This window comes from Oncorhynchus mykiss, chromosome 1, assembly GCF_013265735.2.
Source record: "Oncorhynchus mykiss isolate Arlee chromosome 1, USDA_OmykA_1.1, whole genome shotgun sequence".
Classification (NCBI taxonomy): Eukaryota; Metazoa; Chordata; class Actinopteri; order Salmoniformes; family Salmonidae; genus Oncorhynchus; species Oncorhynchus mykiss.
Window position 1 is genome coordinate 95,615,533 of NC_048565.1, and position 18,207 is coordinate 95,633,739.

The 18,207-nt window shown below is 43.9% G+C and overlaps 1 protein-coding gene across 1 annotated transcript in view; it reads left to right on the forward strand.

Annotated features, from left to right (window-relative positions):
- The window catches only part of LOC110516878 (formin-2), a 133,336-nt gene extending 129,855 nt beyond the window's left edge, over positions 1 to 3,481 (forward strand). The window contains exons 17-18 of the mRNA XM_036990109.1: positions 2,790 to 2,841; positions 3,328 to 3,481. Of these exons, the coding sequence (XP_036846004.1) occupies positions 2,790 to 2,841; positions 3,328 to 3,481 (206 nt within the window). The remainder of the gene's footprint in view (positions 1 to 2,789; positions 2,842 to 3,327) is intronic.
- Positions 3,482 to 18,207: the final 14,726 nt, after the last annotated feature.

Sequence of the window (18,207 nt, forward strand, 5' to 3'; positions counted from 1 at the left end):
TTTTTTTTTATGGCATCTCGTTATCATTTATCAGCGGGAAAAATTGTTTGACAAATATTTTGTTATTGTTGACAAAATGAACACTGACGTTTCAATGATGCCAATGTATTAGTCCACTGAGGGAGAGAGAGTTTCATTGTGTAATGATTTTACTGAGTTACAGTTCATATAATTAGTAAATGTAAATTCATTAATGGAACTCACATGACTGGGCAGGGGTGCAGCCATGGGGTGGGCCTGGGAGGGCACAGGCCCACCCACAGGGGAGCTAGGCCCAGCCAATCAGAAATTAGTTTTCCCCACAAAAGGGTTTATTACAGACATAAATAGTCGTCGTCGTCCCCCCCCCCCCCAGACAATCCCGCTGATGAGGAAGTCGGATGTGGAGGTACCGGGGCTGGCGAGCTACAAGTGGTCTGCTGCTGTGAGGTCACTTGGACAAACTGCAGATTATGGTGGAGAAACATTGGATTTCTATTGTTATGGTTCAGTGGAGAGATTGATCTGAACTGGTTGTTTAATCTCACCCAGTGGACTTCACATTATTGACTTCTTGATGATCTTCCCCTGAAATGTACTAATTCCAAATTCCTCACATTCATTACCCCCCCCCCCCCTCCCCCTGTTTTCCTAAGAAAATTATATGGACCCCAGTTGAAAGCAAATCCACTGAGCAGTAATTTCACCTATTGAGAGGCATTATAAATCAAAGTGACTCTGGTATCCTGCTTGATTGTCGTGGCAGACTATTCCGGGCTCAGAGCTGTCGTGGTCTGGGTTATCTGGATGTGATTAGCCCGGACCAGTAAGAACCCAGCGCCACTTAAAGGGAAAGCTCCGCCCCGAAAACAATATTTCGGTATTTGATTCATTCGTCCATTGTTGACATCGTCCCAAAATGTTTTGCTTGTCAGCACCCAAGTTTTGAAAATATTTAACTTTCAAAATACAGAAATCATCCCCGTATGATGCATTTTGTTGCATAATTTGATGCTGCATTTTGAATCATATGAATGATGGATGGTTTCTGTATTTTGGTAGTTACATACCTTCACATGAGTGTAGACAAGCAAAACATTTTGGGACGATGTCAACAATGGACGAATGAAACAAATTCCCAAAGAGTTTTTTGGATGGCGTTTTCCTTTATCACGGTGGATAATGCCTCGTGACCATTGACGTTCCGTCCACCATGAGAGATTTTGGTAACCTTCTATGGCCATTCATCTTTGCCTGTGACCCGTGAGGACCTCAGGGTCTGGGGTGTCGGGCGTTAACCCCTGAGCTGTCTGCCTGGAGATGTCAACGTTTCTGCCACCCCCACTCCCCCCCCCCCCTTCCACCTCTCACGCCGAGAACCTCACTGCTGCAGGCTGCTGTGTCACTCTCCATTCAGCTTCACGGTGGAATCTCTCTTTTTACCCACAACTGGGATCAATTTGTCAGAGAGCACCCCTGGCACTGACCCCTGATACCACAGGAAGACCCCACTGCAGTCCCTAATGGAGACCCTACTTCCCCAGATCGCCCACTACCAGAGCCACCGATGCCATGGCTAACTGCACTCTAACGAACAGTTATTCAGGAACATCCAAGTGGGTCGTAGGCTGATGTATGACAGCACCCACACACTTTACATTGAACTGGGAATCTAAATGGTTGCTTTGTCTGGGTGGAGCTCTCCCTGACTGGGAGGTAGAGGTTGTCTCCCTGACTGGGAGGTAGAGGTTGTCTCCCTGACTGGGAGGTAGAGGTTGTCTCCCTGACTGGGAGGTAGAGGTTGTCTCCCTGACTGGGAGGTGTAGAGGTTGTCTGTCTGACTGGGAGGTGTAGAGGTTGTCTGTCTGACTGGGAGGTGTAGAGGTTGTCTGTCTGACTGGGAGGTGTAGAGGTTGTCTGTCTGACTGGGAGGTGTAGAGGTTGTCTGTCTGACTGGGAGGTGTAGAGGTTGTCTGTCTGACTGGGAGGTGTAGAGGTTGTCTGTCTGACTGGGAGGTGTAGAGGTTGTCTGTCTGACTGGGAGGTGTAGAGGTTGTCTGTCTGACTGGGAGGTGTAGAGGTTGTCTGTCTGACTGGGAGGTGTAGAGGTTGTCTGTCTGACTGGGAGGTGTAGAGGTTGTCTGTCTGACTGGGAGGTGTAGAGGTTGTCTGTCTGACTGGGAGGTGTAGAGGTTGTCTGTCTGACTGGGAGGTGTAGAGGTTGTCTGTCTGACTGGGAGGTGTAGAGGTTGTCTGTCTGACCAATTGGATGGTTTTGTGTGGGACCACAGATCTTATTGTTCACTATGTCCATAGGTTCCAAATGAAGACCAATAGGATGTTTTAGTGAGGGACCACAGAGATCTTATTGTTCACTGTACAGTACCAGTCAAAAGTTTGGACAGACCAAGTCATTCAAGGATTTTAGTTTATTTTTATGATTTTCTTAATTGTAGAATAATACTGAATAACTATGAAATAACACATATGGAATCATGTAGTAACCAAAAAAGTGTTAAACAAATCAAAATATATTTTAGATTCTTTAAAGTAGCCACCCTTTGCCTTGACCACTTTGCACACTCTTGGAATTCTGTCAACTAGTACCCTCATTGAGAGACGAGGCTGTTCTGAGACCTGTCAACTACTAACCAACTAGTACCCTCATTGAGAGACGAGGCTGTTCTGAGACCTGTCAACTACTAATCAACTACTTTCCTGACAGAAAGACAAGGCTGTTCTGACTACTACTGAGAAACGAGCGATCCTACTTACAATAACCACTGTCTTTCATGTTTTCTGTCTTGCAGCTAAATCTGAACTGGAGGTCCAGGAGACGCAGCTCAGTGACACTCACAAGTTGTAAGGAACCGTTTCAATGCAGTCATAAAATCTGTACCTACCACTTTAAGATACATTTATGAGTTCTATACCCACTGGGCAATGGTTGAATCAACGTTGTTGAATCATTGAAATGACGTGGAACCAACGTGGAATAGACGTTGAGTTGATGTCTATGCCCAGTGGGTAGAAATTACGTTTTTTTTTTTGGTGTGTGTTTTCTTGAGTTTAAGCAAACAGTGTTGTCATCCAATATAGCAACATAGTTTGACAGTTTAGTAGAGTTTTTAGCTAGTAAAGCTCTATATTTTGACAGTTTGGAATAAAGTAGAGTTTTTAGCTAGTAAAGCTCTATATTTTGGGAACCCCTTTTTAATGAATACCTCATATGAAACATGAAACATAGTGTAGGGTATTTGTTCCTACAGTTGTAAAACACATTCTCTTTGTTTCGTTACCCTCCGTCTGCATTGGTTGTTCCATAACAGTGTGTTGTTGTTGTTGTAGGTTCCTGGAGTTGACGGTGTTCTACCAGGTGAAGGCTAAGATGGGTGAGAAGGAGGTTTCCCCCCACACCTTCTTCTCCGTGTGGCACGACTTCTCCTCCGACTTTAAAGACCTGTGGAAGAAGGAGAACAAGATGATCCTACAGGAAAGGTAGTCGTGTGTTTTTTTTAAACAACCAGATGTTTTAAATCAGATGAGTTGTATTATGTTTAGCTAACTGAATGGAAGACTGTGCTTTGTCTCACTGAAACTCATTGAGACCGGTTGGTTACTTTCCAGGAATCAGAAATGCATCAGGATTGACTTGTTGGATACATGATGTTCTCCTCTGTTTTTAAAGAAGGAATGTTACAGATACATGTGTTTTCCCCAGGGCTTTATGGGCTTTATAGGGCGTGATAGGGCGTGATAGGGCTTAACAGGGCGTGATAGGGCTTAACAGGGCGTGATAGGGCGTTAACAGGGCGTTAACAGGGCGTGATAGGGCTTAACAGGGCGTTAACAGGGCGTGATAGGGCTTTATAGGGCGTGATAGGGCTTAACAGGGCGTGATAGGGCTTAACAGGGCGTGATAGGGCTTAACAGGGCGTTAACAGGGCGTGATAGGGCTTAACAGGGCGTTAACAGGGCGTGATAGGGCTTTATAGGGCGTGATAGGGCTTAACAGGGCGTGATAGGGCTTAACAGGGCGTGATAGGGCTTAACAGGGCGTTAACAGGGCGTGATAGGGCTTAACAGGGCGTTATAGGGCGTGATAGGGCTTTATAGGGCGTGATAGGGCTTAACAGGGCGTTATAGGGCGTGATAGGGCTTTATACTGTTTGCACTTGAAGTGTATTTATCTTCTGAGGTTGATTTCTACTCTGTCATCACTGCTGACCTTTCTACCAGCTTGACTCTGCTAGGTCTTCAGTGTAGAGAATCATTGTACCATCTAAACCGCTGTGAATTAAATATATTTTTCATAACAAAAATATTGTATTTTCAGCTGTTTGAAGCTGGTGTTACAAAACCGTAAGTCGGACGCAAAAATACGTATTTTTTGAAGCATAGAAATAGAGCAGATCTACCCGCTTCTTAGACTTGTTTTCAATGACAACGACAGATCTATAACATACACATCTTTGTGAATTTGTTTGGGTCGCCCAAAAAGTAACACATAGCAGCTTTAAGTTACCACACATGCTTTTCCAGCGATCTTAGGGACAGTATTAGGAGGAATTGTTTTATATTAGTCAGTGGTCTAACAGACAGTGTTAGGAGGAATTGTTTTCTATTAGTCAGTGGTCTAACAGACAGTATTAGGAGGAATTGTTTTATATTAGTCAGTGGTCTAACAGACAGTATTAGGAGGAATTGTTTTATATTAGTCAGTGGTCTAACAGACAGTATTAGGAGGAATTGTTTTATATTAGTCAGTGGTCTAACAGACAGTATTAGGAGGAATTGTTTTATATTAGTCAGTGGTCTAACAGACAGTATTAGGAGGAATTGTTTTATATTAGTCAGTGGTCTAACATACAGTATTAGGAGGAATTGTTTTATATTAGTCAGTGGTCTAACAGACAGTATTAGGAGGAATTGTTTTATATTAGTCAGTGGTCTAACAGACAGTATTAGGAGGAATTGTTTTATATTAGTCAGTGGTCTAACAGACAGTATTAGGAGGAATTGTTTTATATTAGTCAGTGGTCTAACAGACAGTATTAGTAGGTATTGTTTTATATTAGACAGTGGTCTAACAGACAGGAGGTATTGTTTTATATTAGTCAGTGGTCTAACAGACAGGAGGTATTGTTTTATATTAGTCAGTGGTCTAACAGACAGGATGTATTGTTTTATATTAGTCAGTGGTCTAACAGACAGTATTAGGAGGAATTGTTTTATATTAGTCAGTGGTCTAACATACAGTATTAGGAGGAATTGTTTTATATTAGTCAGTGGTCTAACAGACAGTATTAGGAGGAATTGTTTTATATTAGTCAGTGGTCTAACAGACAGTATTAGGAGGAATTGTTTTATATTAGTCAGTGGTCTAACAGACAGTATTAGGAGGAATTGGTTTATATTAGTCAGTGGTCTAACAGACAGTATTAGTAGGTATTGTTTTATATTAGTCAGTGGTCTAACAGACAGGAGGTATTGTTTTATATTAGTCAGTGGTCTAACAGACAGTATTAGTAGGTATTGTTTTATATTAGTCAGTGGTCTAACAGACAGGAGGTATTGTTTTATATTAGTCAGTGGTCTAACAGACAGTATTAGGAGGAATTGTTTTATATTAGTCAGTGGTCTAACAGACAGTATTAGGAGGAATTGTTTTATATTAGACAGTGGTCTAACAGACAGGAGGTATTGTTTTATATTAGTCAGTGGTCTAACAGACAGTATTAGGAGGAATTGTTTTATATTAGTCAGTGGTCTAACAGACCGGAGGAATTGTTTTATATTAGTCAGTGGTCTAACAGACAGGATGTATTGTTTTATATTAGTCAGTGGTCTAACAGACAGGATGTATTGTTTTATATTAGTCAGTGGTCTAACAGACAGTATTAGGAGGAATTGTTTTATATTAGTCAGTGGTCTAACAGACAGGAGGAATTGTTTTATATTAGTCAGTGGTCTAACAGACAGTATTAGGAGGAATTGTTTTATATTAGTCAGTGGTCTAACAGACCGGAGGAATTGTTTTATATTAGTCAGTGGTCTAACAGGCAGTATTAGGAGGAATTGTTTTATATTAGTCATCTAACAGAGACAGTATTACTCTTGCGGTGGTCTTGCGGTGGTCTTGGTGTGTGTGTCGTATTCTGTTCCATTAGTATTCCATCACTGTTGTTACCCCCATGGTTGAATCGTGATCTCCCATAACGTTCCCCATATGTTTAATATCAGATCATATCTGTCTCCATTAAAACCCATTCAAAAAGCAGGCAAACCTGTCACTGAACCACATCAGTGAATATGTATTCATCCCCAATATTAAAAAGACTGCTAAGGATTTGTCCCAAATGGCACCCTATTCCCTATATTGTGCACTACTTTTGACCAAGTATCCTTAGGGAGTAGGGTGCCGTTTGGGACATAGACTAGACTGGTCCGGTTAGCTTCCAGTTGTCCGATGAGGTTTCCTGATAATACAGAGTCAACAAAGTAGAAATGAGCCCCTGACCCCGGGGAAGAGATGAGGGTTACTGTTTGTTATACATTACAAACCCCCAACCACTAAAGGACCAGGGATCACACACATCAACACACATCTTGCTTCTCTCTGTCTGGATCTGGTACGATAATGTCTAGTTTCTCTCTGTCTGGATCTGGTCTAGTTTCTCTCTGTCTGGATCTGGTCTAGTTTCTCTGTCTGGATCTGGTCTAGTTTCTCTGTCTGGATCTGGTATGATAATGTCTAGTTTCTCTCTGTCTGGATCTGGTATGATAATGTCTAGTTTCTCTCTGTCTGGATCTGGTATGATAATGTCTAGTTTCTCTCTGTCTGGATCTGGTTCGATGATGTCTAGGTTCTCTGTCTGGATCTGGTACGATAATGTCTAGTTTCTCTGTCTGGATCTGGTACGATAATGTCTCTCTGTCTGGATCTGGTATGATAATGTCTGGATCTGGTTATTATAATGTCTAGTTTCTCTGTCTGGATCTGGTACAATAATGTCTAGTTTCTCTCTGTCTGGATTGATAATGTCTGGGTTTCTCTCTGTCTGGATTGATAATGTCTGGGTTTCTCTCTGTCTGGGTCTGGTACGATAATGTATAGTTTCTCTGTCTGGATCGGGTACGATAATGTCTAGTTTCTCTGTCTGGATCGGGTACGATAATGTCTAGGCTCTGTCTGGATCGGGTACGATTATGTCTAGTCTCTGTCTGGATCTGGTATGATAATGTCTAGTTTCTCTGTCTGGATCTGGTACGATAATGTCTAGTTTCTCTGTCTGGATCTGGTACGATAATGTCTAGTTTCAGGTTACTCTGAATGCATAGAGAACGTCCCTGCACTGCTCGGCAGTACAAGAGGGTGTGTGTGTGTGTGTGTGTGTGTGTGACACCGCGGTGCCCTGTGAGAGTCGTACAGATGTTGGTCATGGTTTCAGGGCATTAACCTGGAGGAGAGGAGGGAAGTGGTTTGTAAAGAAAACATCAGGAGTCTCATCATCATCTTGTTCCCATTGGGTTGTAAGGTTTGTTCAGGCAAAGTAACAGTTTGTTTTCCCACAATCAGAGGGCACTTTAGACCCCTGTACTGCATTCTGATAGGTAACACTTTAGACCCCTGTACTGCATTCTGATAGGTAACACTTCTGACCCCTGTACTGCATTCTGATAGGTAACACTTTAGACCCCTGTTCTGCATTCTGATAGGTAACACTTCTGACCCCTGTACTGCATTCTGATAGGTAACACTTCTGACCCCTATTCTGCATTCTGATAGGTAACACTTCTGACCCCTGTACTGCATTCTGATAGGTAACACTTCTGACCCCTATTCTGCATTCTGATAGGTAACACTTCTGACCCCTGTACTGCATTCTGATAGGTAACACTTTAGACTCCTATTCTGTATTCTGATAGGTAACACTTCTGACCCCTGTACTGCATTCTAATAGGTAACACTTCTGACCCCTGTACTGCATTCTGATAGGTAACACTTCTGACCCCTGTACTGCATTCTGATAGGTAACACTTCTGACCCCTGTACTGCATTCTGATAGGTAACACTTCTGACCCCTATTCTGCATTCTGATAGGTAACACTTCTGACCCCTGTACTGCATTCTGATAGGTAACACTTTAGACCCCTATTCTGCATTCTGATAGGTAACACTTCTGACCCCTGTACTGCATTCTGATAGGTAACACTTCTGACCCCTATTCTGTATTCTGATAGGTAACACTTCTGACCCCTATTCTGATAGGTAACACTTCTGACCCCTGTACTGCATTCTGATAGGTAACACTTTAGACCCCTATTCTGCATTCTGATAGGTAACACTTCTGACCCCTGTACTGCATTCTGATAGGTAACACTTCTGACCCCTATTCTGTATTCTGATAGGTAACACTTCTGACCCCTATTCTGATAGGTAACACTTCTGACCCCTGTACTGCATTCTGATAGGTAACACTTTAGACCCCTGTACTGCATTCTGATGGGTAACACTTCTGACCCCTATTCTGTATTCTGATAGGTAACACTTCTGACCCCTGTACTGCATTCTGATAGGTAACACTTTAGACCCCTGTACTGCATTCTGATGGGTAACACTTCTGACCCCTATTCTGTATTCTGATAGGTAACACTTCTGACCCCTGTACTGCATTCTGATAGGTAACACTTCTGACGCCTGTACTGCATTCTGATAGGTAACACTTCTGACCCCTGTACTGCATTCTGATAGGTAACACTTCTGACCCCTATTCTGCATTCTGATAGGTAACACTTCTGACCCCTGTACTGCATTCTGATAGGTAACACTTTCGACCCCTATTCTGCATTCTGATAGGTAACACTTCTGACCCCTGTACTGCATTCTGATAGGTAACACTTCTGACCCCTGTACTGCATTCTGATAGGTGACACTTCTGAGCCCTGTACTGCATTCTGATAGGTAACACTTCTGACCCCTGTACTGCATTCTGATAGGTAACACTTCTGGCCCCTGTACTGCATTCTGATAGGTAACACTTCTGACCCCTGTACTGCATTCTGATAGGTAACACTTCTGAGCCCTGTACTGCATTCTGATAGGTAACACTTCTGACCCCTGTACTGCATTCTGATAGGTAACACTTCTGACCCCTGTACTGCATTCTGATAGGTAACACTTCTGTGCACTGTACTGCATTCTGATAGGTAACACTTCTGACCCCTGTACTGCATTCTGATAGGTAACACTTTCGACCCCTATTCTGCATTCTAATAGGTAACACTTCTGACCCCTGTACTGCATTCTGATAGGTAACACTTCTGACCCCTGTACTGCATTCTGATAGGTAACACTTCTGACCCCTGTACTGCATTCTAATAGGTAACACTTCTGACTCCTGTACTGCATTAACCAGAGGCTGTCCTCTGCATTCATTGACTCATCGTGGACGACTGTGTGATTTCTCTCTCCGTGGCCGACGTGTGTAAGACTCGTAAGGCCGCTGGGCCAGACAGAATACCAGGGGTCGTTTTTCAGAGCGTGTGCAGACCAGCTGGAAAGTGTCTTCGCTGACATTTTCAACATCTCCTTGTCGGAGTCTGTAATCCCAACATGTTTCAAAGCAGACCACAATTTTCTCTGTTCCAAAGAACTCCAAGACAACCTGCTTAAATGACTGTCGTCCTGCAGCGCCCACATCTGTCACCGTGAAATGCTTTGAATGTCCTGTCACACATCAACACCATCATCCCAGTCATGTAATAAACTTGACAGTACGTTTGTTTATATGTAACTCTGTGTTGTTTTGTCGCACTGCTTTGCTTTATCTTGGCCAGGTCGCAGTTGTAAATGAGAACTTGTTCTCAACTGGCCTACCTGGTTAAATTAAGGTGAAATAAAATCCTAAATAGTGTATCTCTGGCCCTTCCTCTGTTTGGCCTTATTTCCAATATATGAAATAAGATTTTCAACAACAACAAAAAAGAATGTTACCAAAACTGTACGAAATTATCCTAAATATAAACCATCAAGTTGGTGAATCCCATTGGTTTTTATTAAGAGGGATGAATGTTATTTTCCACACTTCTTTGCCGACGACTAACTAGACCGGATCCAGACAGAGATCTTTGCTGACGTCTAACTAGACCGGATCCAGACAGATCTTTGCCGACGTCTAACTAGACCGGATCCAGACAGATCTTTGCCGACGTCTAACTAGACCGGATCCAGACAGATCTTTGCCGACGTCTAACTAGACCGGATCCAGACAGATCTTTGCCGACGTCTAACTAGACCGGATCCAGACAGATCTTTGCCGACGTCTAACTAGACCGGATCCAGACAGATCTTTGCCGACGTCTAACTAGACCGGATCCAGACAGATCTTTGCCGACGTCTAACTAGACCGGATCCAGACAGATCTTTGCCGACGTCTAACTAGACCGGATCCAGACAGATCTTTGCCGACGTCTAACTAGACCGGATCCAGACAGATCTTTGCCGACGTCTAACTAGACCGGATCCAGACAGATCTTTGCCGACGTCTAACTAGACCGGATCCAGACAGATCTTTGCCGACGTCTAACTAGACCGGATCCAGACAGATCTTTGCCGACGTCTAACTAGACCGGATCCAGACAGATCTTTGCCGACGTCTAACTAGACCAGATCCAGACAGAGATCTTTGCCGACGTCTAACTAGACCGGATCCAGACAGATCTTTGCTGATGTCGGTGTGTTTGGTTGTTTTGGCGTTAGACTGGCGGCAGTCGGGACATGTTCTAGTTGGATGAGGTGCAGAGTTCATTAATTAAGAAATTCATTAAGAAATCGAAATGTTCATTTACATATTTTCATTAATTATGCGCTTTTCTCTTGAATCATATTGGTTTATCTACTAGAAACTCATGAACAATATGGACACAGATTATTTTTTGTTTTTAAAAGGAAAACTTTATGAAAACATTCGTTTGTTATTGAAATAGAACTTAATTAAGAAAGATGTGATTGTCACAGATTTTCTGTCAATTACAAAAATGACTGAAGATTGTGGTAACTTTGGTAAACTACTGGTAGTTTTGCAACCCAATGCCTGGTACATAAAACCCCTGACCTTCAGACCTCAGAAGGACATGTGTAGGTTAGGAAGGTTTCTCCCAGGGGACAGAATGACCTGTCTAGGTTTGGAAGGTTTCTCCCAGGGGACAGAATGACCTGTCTAGGTTAGGAAGGTTTCTCCCAGGGGACAGAATGACCTGTCTAGGTTAGTAAGGTTTCTCCCCTTCGGGGACAGAATGACATGTCTAGGTTAGGAAGGTTTCTCCCAGGGGACAGAATGACCTGTCTAGGTTAGGAAGGTTTCTCCCAGGGGACAGAATGACCTGTCTAGGTTAGGAAGGTTTCTCCCCTTCGGGGACAGAATGACCTGTCTAGGTTAGGAAGGTTTCTCCCCTTCGGGGACAGAATGACCTGTCTAGGTTAGGAAGGTTTCTCCCCTTCGGGGACAGAATGACCTGTCTAGGTTAGGAAGGTTTCTCCCAGGGGACAGAATGACCTGTCTAGGTTAGGAAGGTTTCTCCCAGGGGACAGAATGACCTGTCTAGGTTAGGAAGGTTTCTCCCCTTCGAGGACAGAATGACATGTCTAGGTTAGGAAGGTTTCTCCCAGGGGACATAATGACATGTCTAGGTTAGGAAGGTTTCTTCCAGGGGACAGAATGACATGTCTAGGTTAGGAAGGTTTCTCCCCTTCGGGGACTGATTGACATGTCTAGGTTAGGAAGGTTTCTCCCAGGGGACATAATGACATGTCTAGGTTAGGAAGGTTTCTCCCAAGGGACATAATGACATGTCTAGGTTAGGAAGGTTTCTCCCAGGGGACAGATTAACATGTCTAGGTTAGGAAGGTTTCTCCCAGGGGACAGATTAACATGTCTAGGTTAGGAAGGTTTCTCCCAGGGGACAGATTGACATGTCTAGGTTAGGAAGGTTTCTCCCAAGGGACAGAATGACATGTCTAGGTTAGGAAGGTTTCTCCCAGGGGACAGAATGACATGTCTAGGTTAGGAAGGTTTCTCCCCTTCGGGGACTGATTGACATGTCTAGGTTAGGAAGGTTTCTCCCAGGGGACATAATGACATGTCTAGGTTAGGAAGGTTTCTCCCAGGGGACAGAATGACATGTCTCGGTATATGAATATTCGCCCTGTTCCACACTCTATTTCAGGGTTTATATTAATATTTGTTCAGCCTCTTGGCATATATTCTGGATATATCAGATCAGTTATCATTTATCACCCTGAATACATAAACACCAACACACACACTCATCCCTGATCACTACTGTCCTCTGGTGTGGCAGCCAGCTCTCATAAAGCAGACAGTGTGTCAAGAAGAGTCTCATTACAACAACACATTCCCATTTATGGTCCTGGAGACAATCACTGGTTCTGTTGACGGTTTGGAGGTCAAGGAAATTAGACATGAAATGCACTGCATTCTTTCCTCTCCCCCTCTGCCCCCCTCCTTTCGTCTCCCCTTCCTCTCTCCTCTACCTCTCCCCTTCCTCTCTCCTCTACCCTTCCCCTACCTCTCCTCTACCCTTCCCCTACCCCTCCTCTCTCCTTCCCCTACCCCTCCTCTCTCCTTCCCCTACCCCTCCTCTCTCCTTCCCCTACCCCTCCTCTCTCCTTCCCCTACCCCTCCTCTCTCCTTCCCCTACCCCTCCTCTCTCCTTCCCCTACCCCTCCTCTCTCCTTCCCCTACCCCTCCTCTCTCCTTCCCCTACCCCTCCTCTCTCCTTCCCCTACCCCTCCTCTCTCCTTCCCCTACCCCTCCTCTCTCCTTCCCCTACCCCTCCTCTCTCCTTCCCCTACCCCTCCTCTCTCCTTCCCCTACCCCTCCTCTCTCCTTCCCCTCCCCTCCTCTCTCTCTCCTTCCCCTCCCCCCCTCCCCTCCCATCCTCTCTCCCTCCCCTTCCCCTCTTCTCTCCTTCCCTTCCTCCTCTCCCCTTCCCCTCTTATCTCCTTCCCTCCTCATCCCCTCCCCTCCATCTTCCTCTCCTCTGTTTTGGTGGCAGGATAGTGATCCTCCTCCAGTACTTAACGAAGGGAAGCGTGGGGCTTGTGGACAGGTGGTGGGTAGAGAGGGTGTCAGGCTGTCAGTTAAGAACTTCCGACCACAGAGATTTAACATCTGGCAACAATTAAAATCTGTCATGAAGAGGATATTCTTTCTCTCACTCTCTCCTTACTGCTGCTGCTGCTCGCGCTCTCTCCTCTCTCTCTCTCTTACTGCCCCTCTCTTTCTTTCTCTTACTGCCTCTCTCTTTCTTTCTCTCTTACTGCCTCTCTCTCTTTCTCTGTCTCTGTCTCACTTGCACACTGGAAGAGGAGTTCAGTTTCCTGTTGTGTCAGTTTGACTGAAGAATGTAAGAATATGACAGCCGGGTTGACTCCGCCGGGTTGACTCCGCCGGGTTGACTCCGCCGGGTTGACTCCGCCGGGTTGACTCCGCCGGGTTGACTCCGCCGGGTTGACTCCGCCGGGTTGACTCCGCCGGGTTGACTCCGTCGGGTCGACTCCGTCCGTCGGGTCGACTCCGTCCGTCGGGTCGACTCCGTCCGTCGGGTCGACTCCGTCCGTCGGGTCGACTCCGTCCGTCGGGTCGACTCCGTCCGTCGGGTCGACTCCGCCCGTCGGGTCGACTCCGCCCGTCGGGTCGACTCCGCCAGTCGGGTCGACTCTCTCTGGAGGACAAATCTGTTTTCCATTACTAACCCTTCCACCCCCTCTCTCTCTCTGGAGGACAAATCTGTTTTCCATTACTAACCCTTCCACCCCCTCTCTCTCTGGAGGACAAATCTGTTTTCCATTACTAACCCTTCCACCCCCTCTCTCTCTGGAGGACAAATCTGTTTTCCATTACTAACCCTTCCACCCCCTCTCTCTCTGGAGGACAAATCTGTTTTCCATTACTAACCCTTCCACCCCCTCTCTCTCTGGAGGACAAATCTGTTTTCCATTACTAACCCTTCCACCCTCTCTCTCTCTGGAGGACAAATCTGTTTTCCATTACTAACCCTTCCACCCCCTCTCTCTCTGGAGGACAAATCTGTTTTCCATTACTAACCCTTCCACCCTCTCTCTCTCTGGAGGACAAATCTGTTTTCCATTACTAACCCTTCCACCCCCTCTCTCTCTGGAGGACAAATCTGTTTTCCATTACTAACCCTTCCACCCTCTCTCTCTCTGGAGGACAAATCTGTTTTCCATTACTAACCCTTCCACCCCCTCTCTCTCTAGAGGACAAATCTGTTTTCCATTACTAACCCTTCCACCCTCTCTCTCTCTGGAGGACAAATCTGTTTTTATTACAGCTTTTCTGCTACTTATACATTTTACATACATGGTACTTTTATATAAAGCAGTCACATAACAATAGTACATTACCAAACCTCAGCTCTTTAATCCCACCCCCTCAGCCTCTCTCAGCCCATCCCACCTATCACCATAGACCTCAGTTCTTTAATCCCACCCCTCAGCCCATCCCACCTATCACCATAGACCACCCTCATTTGGTTTCCATGTTCCATATATTTTTCAATTGTGATGTTTTACATACATTTTTAACCTTTCTAATCGTATATTATCCACAGATTGTGAGCTAAAGATAACTTTTCCTGCGAGTATTATATTAGTTATTGACTCAGTGGGGTTTTCCAGATCTCCCATCACTGCTATTTGTGAGGTTAATTTTAAGTGCATGTTGTGATTAATTTATTTTTACCATTCCTGAACCTGTGACCAGAAACAAGCTACAATAACAGAATACATTATCTATTGATTCTGTCACTTTCCCAGCAAAATCTACAGAACTGAGATTGTTGTATGCCCCATATACATAGCATTCTTTTGGTGGCAAATTATTTAATTATTTAAATAGAAAAACTAAGTGTTGAAATAAGTGTAGATTTTTTTGCACCAGTTCATGTACCAAGTCATGTACCGTCATCATCATGGCAGATGGTTTATCAAATCTCCCATTTATTTTGCAACCTATACGATGCAGCTGTCAACATGTTTGTCCTCAAATTAAACTGGTGTGTTTTTCTATTGGTGCCAGTTCCTTTCAGACAATTTGTATCTTTAATATATGGCAGACAAACAAGTTCCCTTTTCCATCTGCCGCCTCCATTTTTGTGGAGAAATGCTGCAATCAGTTGGTTGTGAATTTGTATTGAGCAGCTATTCCCATATATTTTCCAATGTGACATAACACTTCCCTTTCTATTCATAATATCATTAACAAATATAATACAATTGTTTTGTTTTTTTCCATAAAGAATTTTTTGATTAATCCGTTTTTTTTTTATATCATTAATATTTGTTCAAGGGCGATACTTTAAACAAAACTTCATTTTCAATTAGAAATGAGAAGTTGTATGAAGGCAGAAAGGTTTAATTTAGTGAAAAAGCTTTTAATATTTAAGTTTAGCCAAACTCTTATTCATTATATTGATATGGATGAAAAACATTTTTACTCATGATTTAAAAAACGAGCCAGTGCCATTAACTGGGACAGGACCAAAGAGTTAATCAATGTGATTTTTCCATAAATAGACAAGTACTTACCTCTCCATGGCTGCAGAACATTTAAAAATATATATTTTTAAATTGGTCACTTTCTATTGAAATTGATTGGTAGTTAATTTATATTTTTTGAGATGTGAATACCAAGTACGTCTGCTTCACCATCTGCCCATTTGATTGGTAAACTACAAGTTAGTGTAAACACAATCTTCTTTTTTTTTACGATCCAATACGTAATATGGTGCACTTGTTATAATTAGGTTTTAGTACAGAGAGGCTAGAAAAGTGACCAAGATGTTCAATGAGACTGTGCAGGCATCCAGATTCCTAACTTAAGTAAAAACTTAAAATGTTTGTTTCTTAACCCTGGATTTCCAACCCCTTGGATGTTCTTGTTGGATCTAATTTTAATAGCTAGTATTTCAATGGTCGTAATAAATAAATATGGAGATAACGGACAGCCTTGTTTTACTCCTCTTAAAAGCTGAATACTTTCTAAGAAGTTACCATTGATTTACTATTTTACATCTGGGGTTGCTGTACATAACTTTAACCCCCTCACCCCTCTCTCCTGTATAATAGATTCACCAAAATTAAAGTAATTTAAATATACATTCTATTCATACTTAATCAGATTGATAATCTTTGATTTTTCATAATATTCAATTGTTTGAAGTAATTGTAATCTGTCTGATCAGGATGAACAATATCTGCTAAAAACCTTTTTTTGAATTCTATGTGCTATTTATTTCACCAGGGTTTTGACATCACAGGGCTGGTTAATAGAACTCCTGTCATTGTCCCTGTCTGCCTTTGTCCTGCTCTGTAATGGGGAGCCCCTGTTCCTGATGGGAATGGTTTGTCCCGACCGCTCCACCTCTGTAATGGGGAGCCCCTGTTCCTCCCGACCGCTCCACCTCCATAATGGGGAGCCCCTGTTCCTGATGGGAATGGTTTGTTCCGACCGCTCCACCTCTGTAATGGGGAGGTTCCAGATGGTTCCTTTCCTGATCCTGTTACAACCAATCAGTATCCAGGAGCACACAGGGCCAGTGGCTCATTACCTTGAATACATAGGCCTGTGTAGAAGGATCAGTGTGTCGGCCCACCATGGCTGAAAGGCAAATGTAGAGGGCCTGTGTGTCGGCCTGCCATGGCTGAAGGCCTGCGGGAGCTTTTAAGGGGCATTATACTGCTTATGTGGATGTTCTGTCCATGGTGCCCCGAACGTTGTATGAATATGGTGGAAGGTTGGCTAGATGATGGTATCAGGACAGCATTGTGGGTTTTCACTATGACCCAGATGTATATGGTAGCTGACTGCAGTGTGTTATGTGACTGCTGTGTGATGTTGTGTTTCTGCGATACAGACTGAAGAAGGCAGAGGAGTGCTTCAGACAAGCCAAGGAGAAGGCTACCTACAGTGTCAAACCCAAGCATGCTTCGGGAATCGTAAGTGATCATCCTCACAATATAATTGGCCACTATATACACATGGACTTTTACTTGATTGAGTCTTTATCACCGTTTAAAGCCTGAAGAAAGCATATCTGAACATTTAACGTATCGTTTTTCCACAGAAAGCCAAGCTGGGCATGAAGATTTAAGACCGGTGGACGTCTACGTTTACTGGAGAGAGAGAGACGAGGAACAACCACATTGGACTGCATGTACTACTACAGATGAATCACTTAGGCTTTAGAACCAAATGACACACTATTCCCTATGTAGGGCACTACTTTAGACCAGGGTCCCATAGGGCTCTAGTCTAAAGTAGTGCACTACATAGGAAAAGGGTGCCGTTTGGGATATAAGATACTACTTTTTATTTTTTGACTCCAAGCAGCTGTCAGTCTGTCCGTCACCCGTCCTCCTGCCTGCTCTATGGGACCGACTATGCAGGCTTCTGTTATTAGCTCATTAGACACACAAACATCAACATCCAATCAGAAGGAAGAGGGAAGCACCATGGGATCAGAGGTCAGAGGATGTCATTATACCAGAACTATATTTATAGGATGACTTCCACAGGGACATACTAAAGCATACCTACTGTAGAGGTACTTGGAGCCATCTTCTCCAGTCCTACCCCCTACTGTTGAGATACCTGGAGCCATCTTCTCCACAGTCCTACCCCCTACTGTTGAGATACCTGGAGCCATCTTCTCCACAGTCCTACCCCCTACTGTTGAGGTACCTGGAGCCATCTTCTCCAGTCCTACCCCCTACTGTTGAGGTACCTGGAGCCATCTTCTCCACAGTCCTACCCCCTACTGTTGAGATACCTGGAGCCATCTTCTCCAGTCATACCCCCTACAGTACTGATCTGAAATGCCAAACATGTTGCCTATTCAAGCTTACTGTATACCATGACGAGATGTGTTTTCCAAAGCAATATAAATGTGTATTTGGCTCACTGAAACAGTGATTGTGTACATATTAAAACACAACCTTATTGGACGTGAGAGAGGAGACGTGTGAAGAGAAACACAGCAGAACGTGAAGAAGGAAAACGAACACAGCCGTTGTCCAGGATGCATCCCAAATGGCACCCTATTCCCTATATAGTACACTACTGTTGACCAGGGCCCATGCACCCTATTCCCTATATAGTGCACTACTGTTGAACAGGGCCC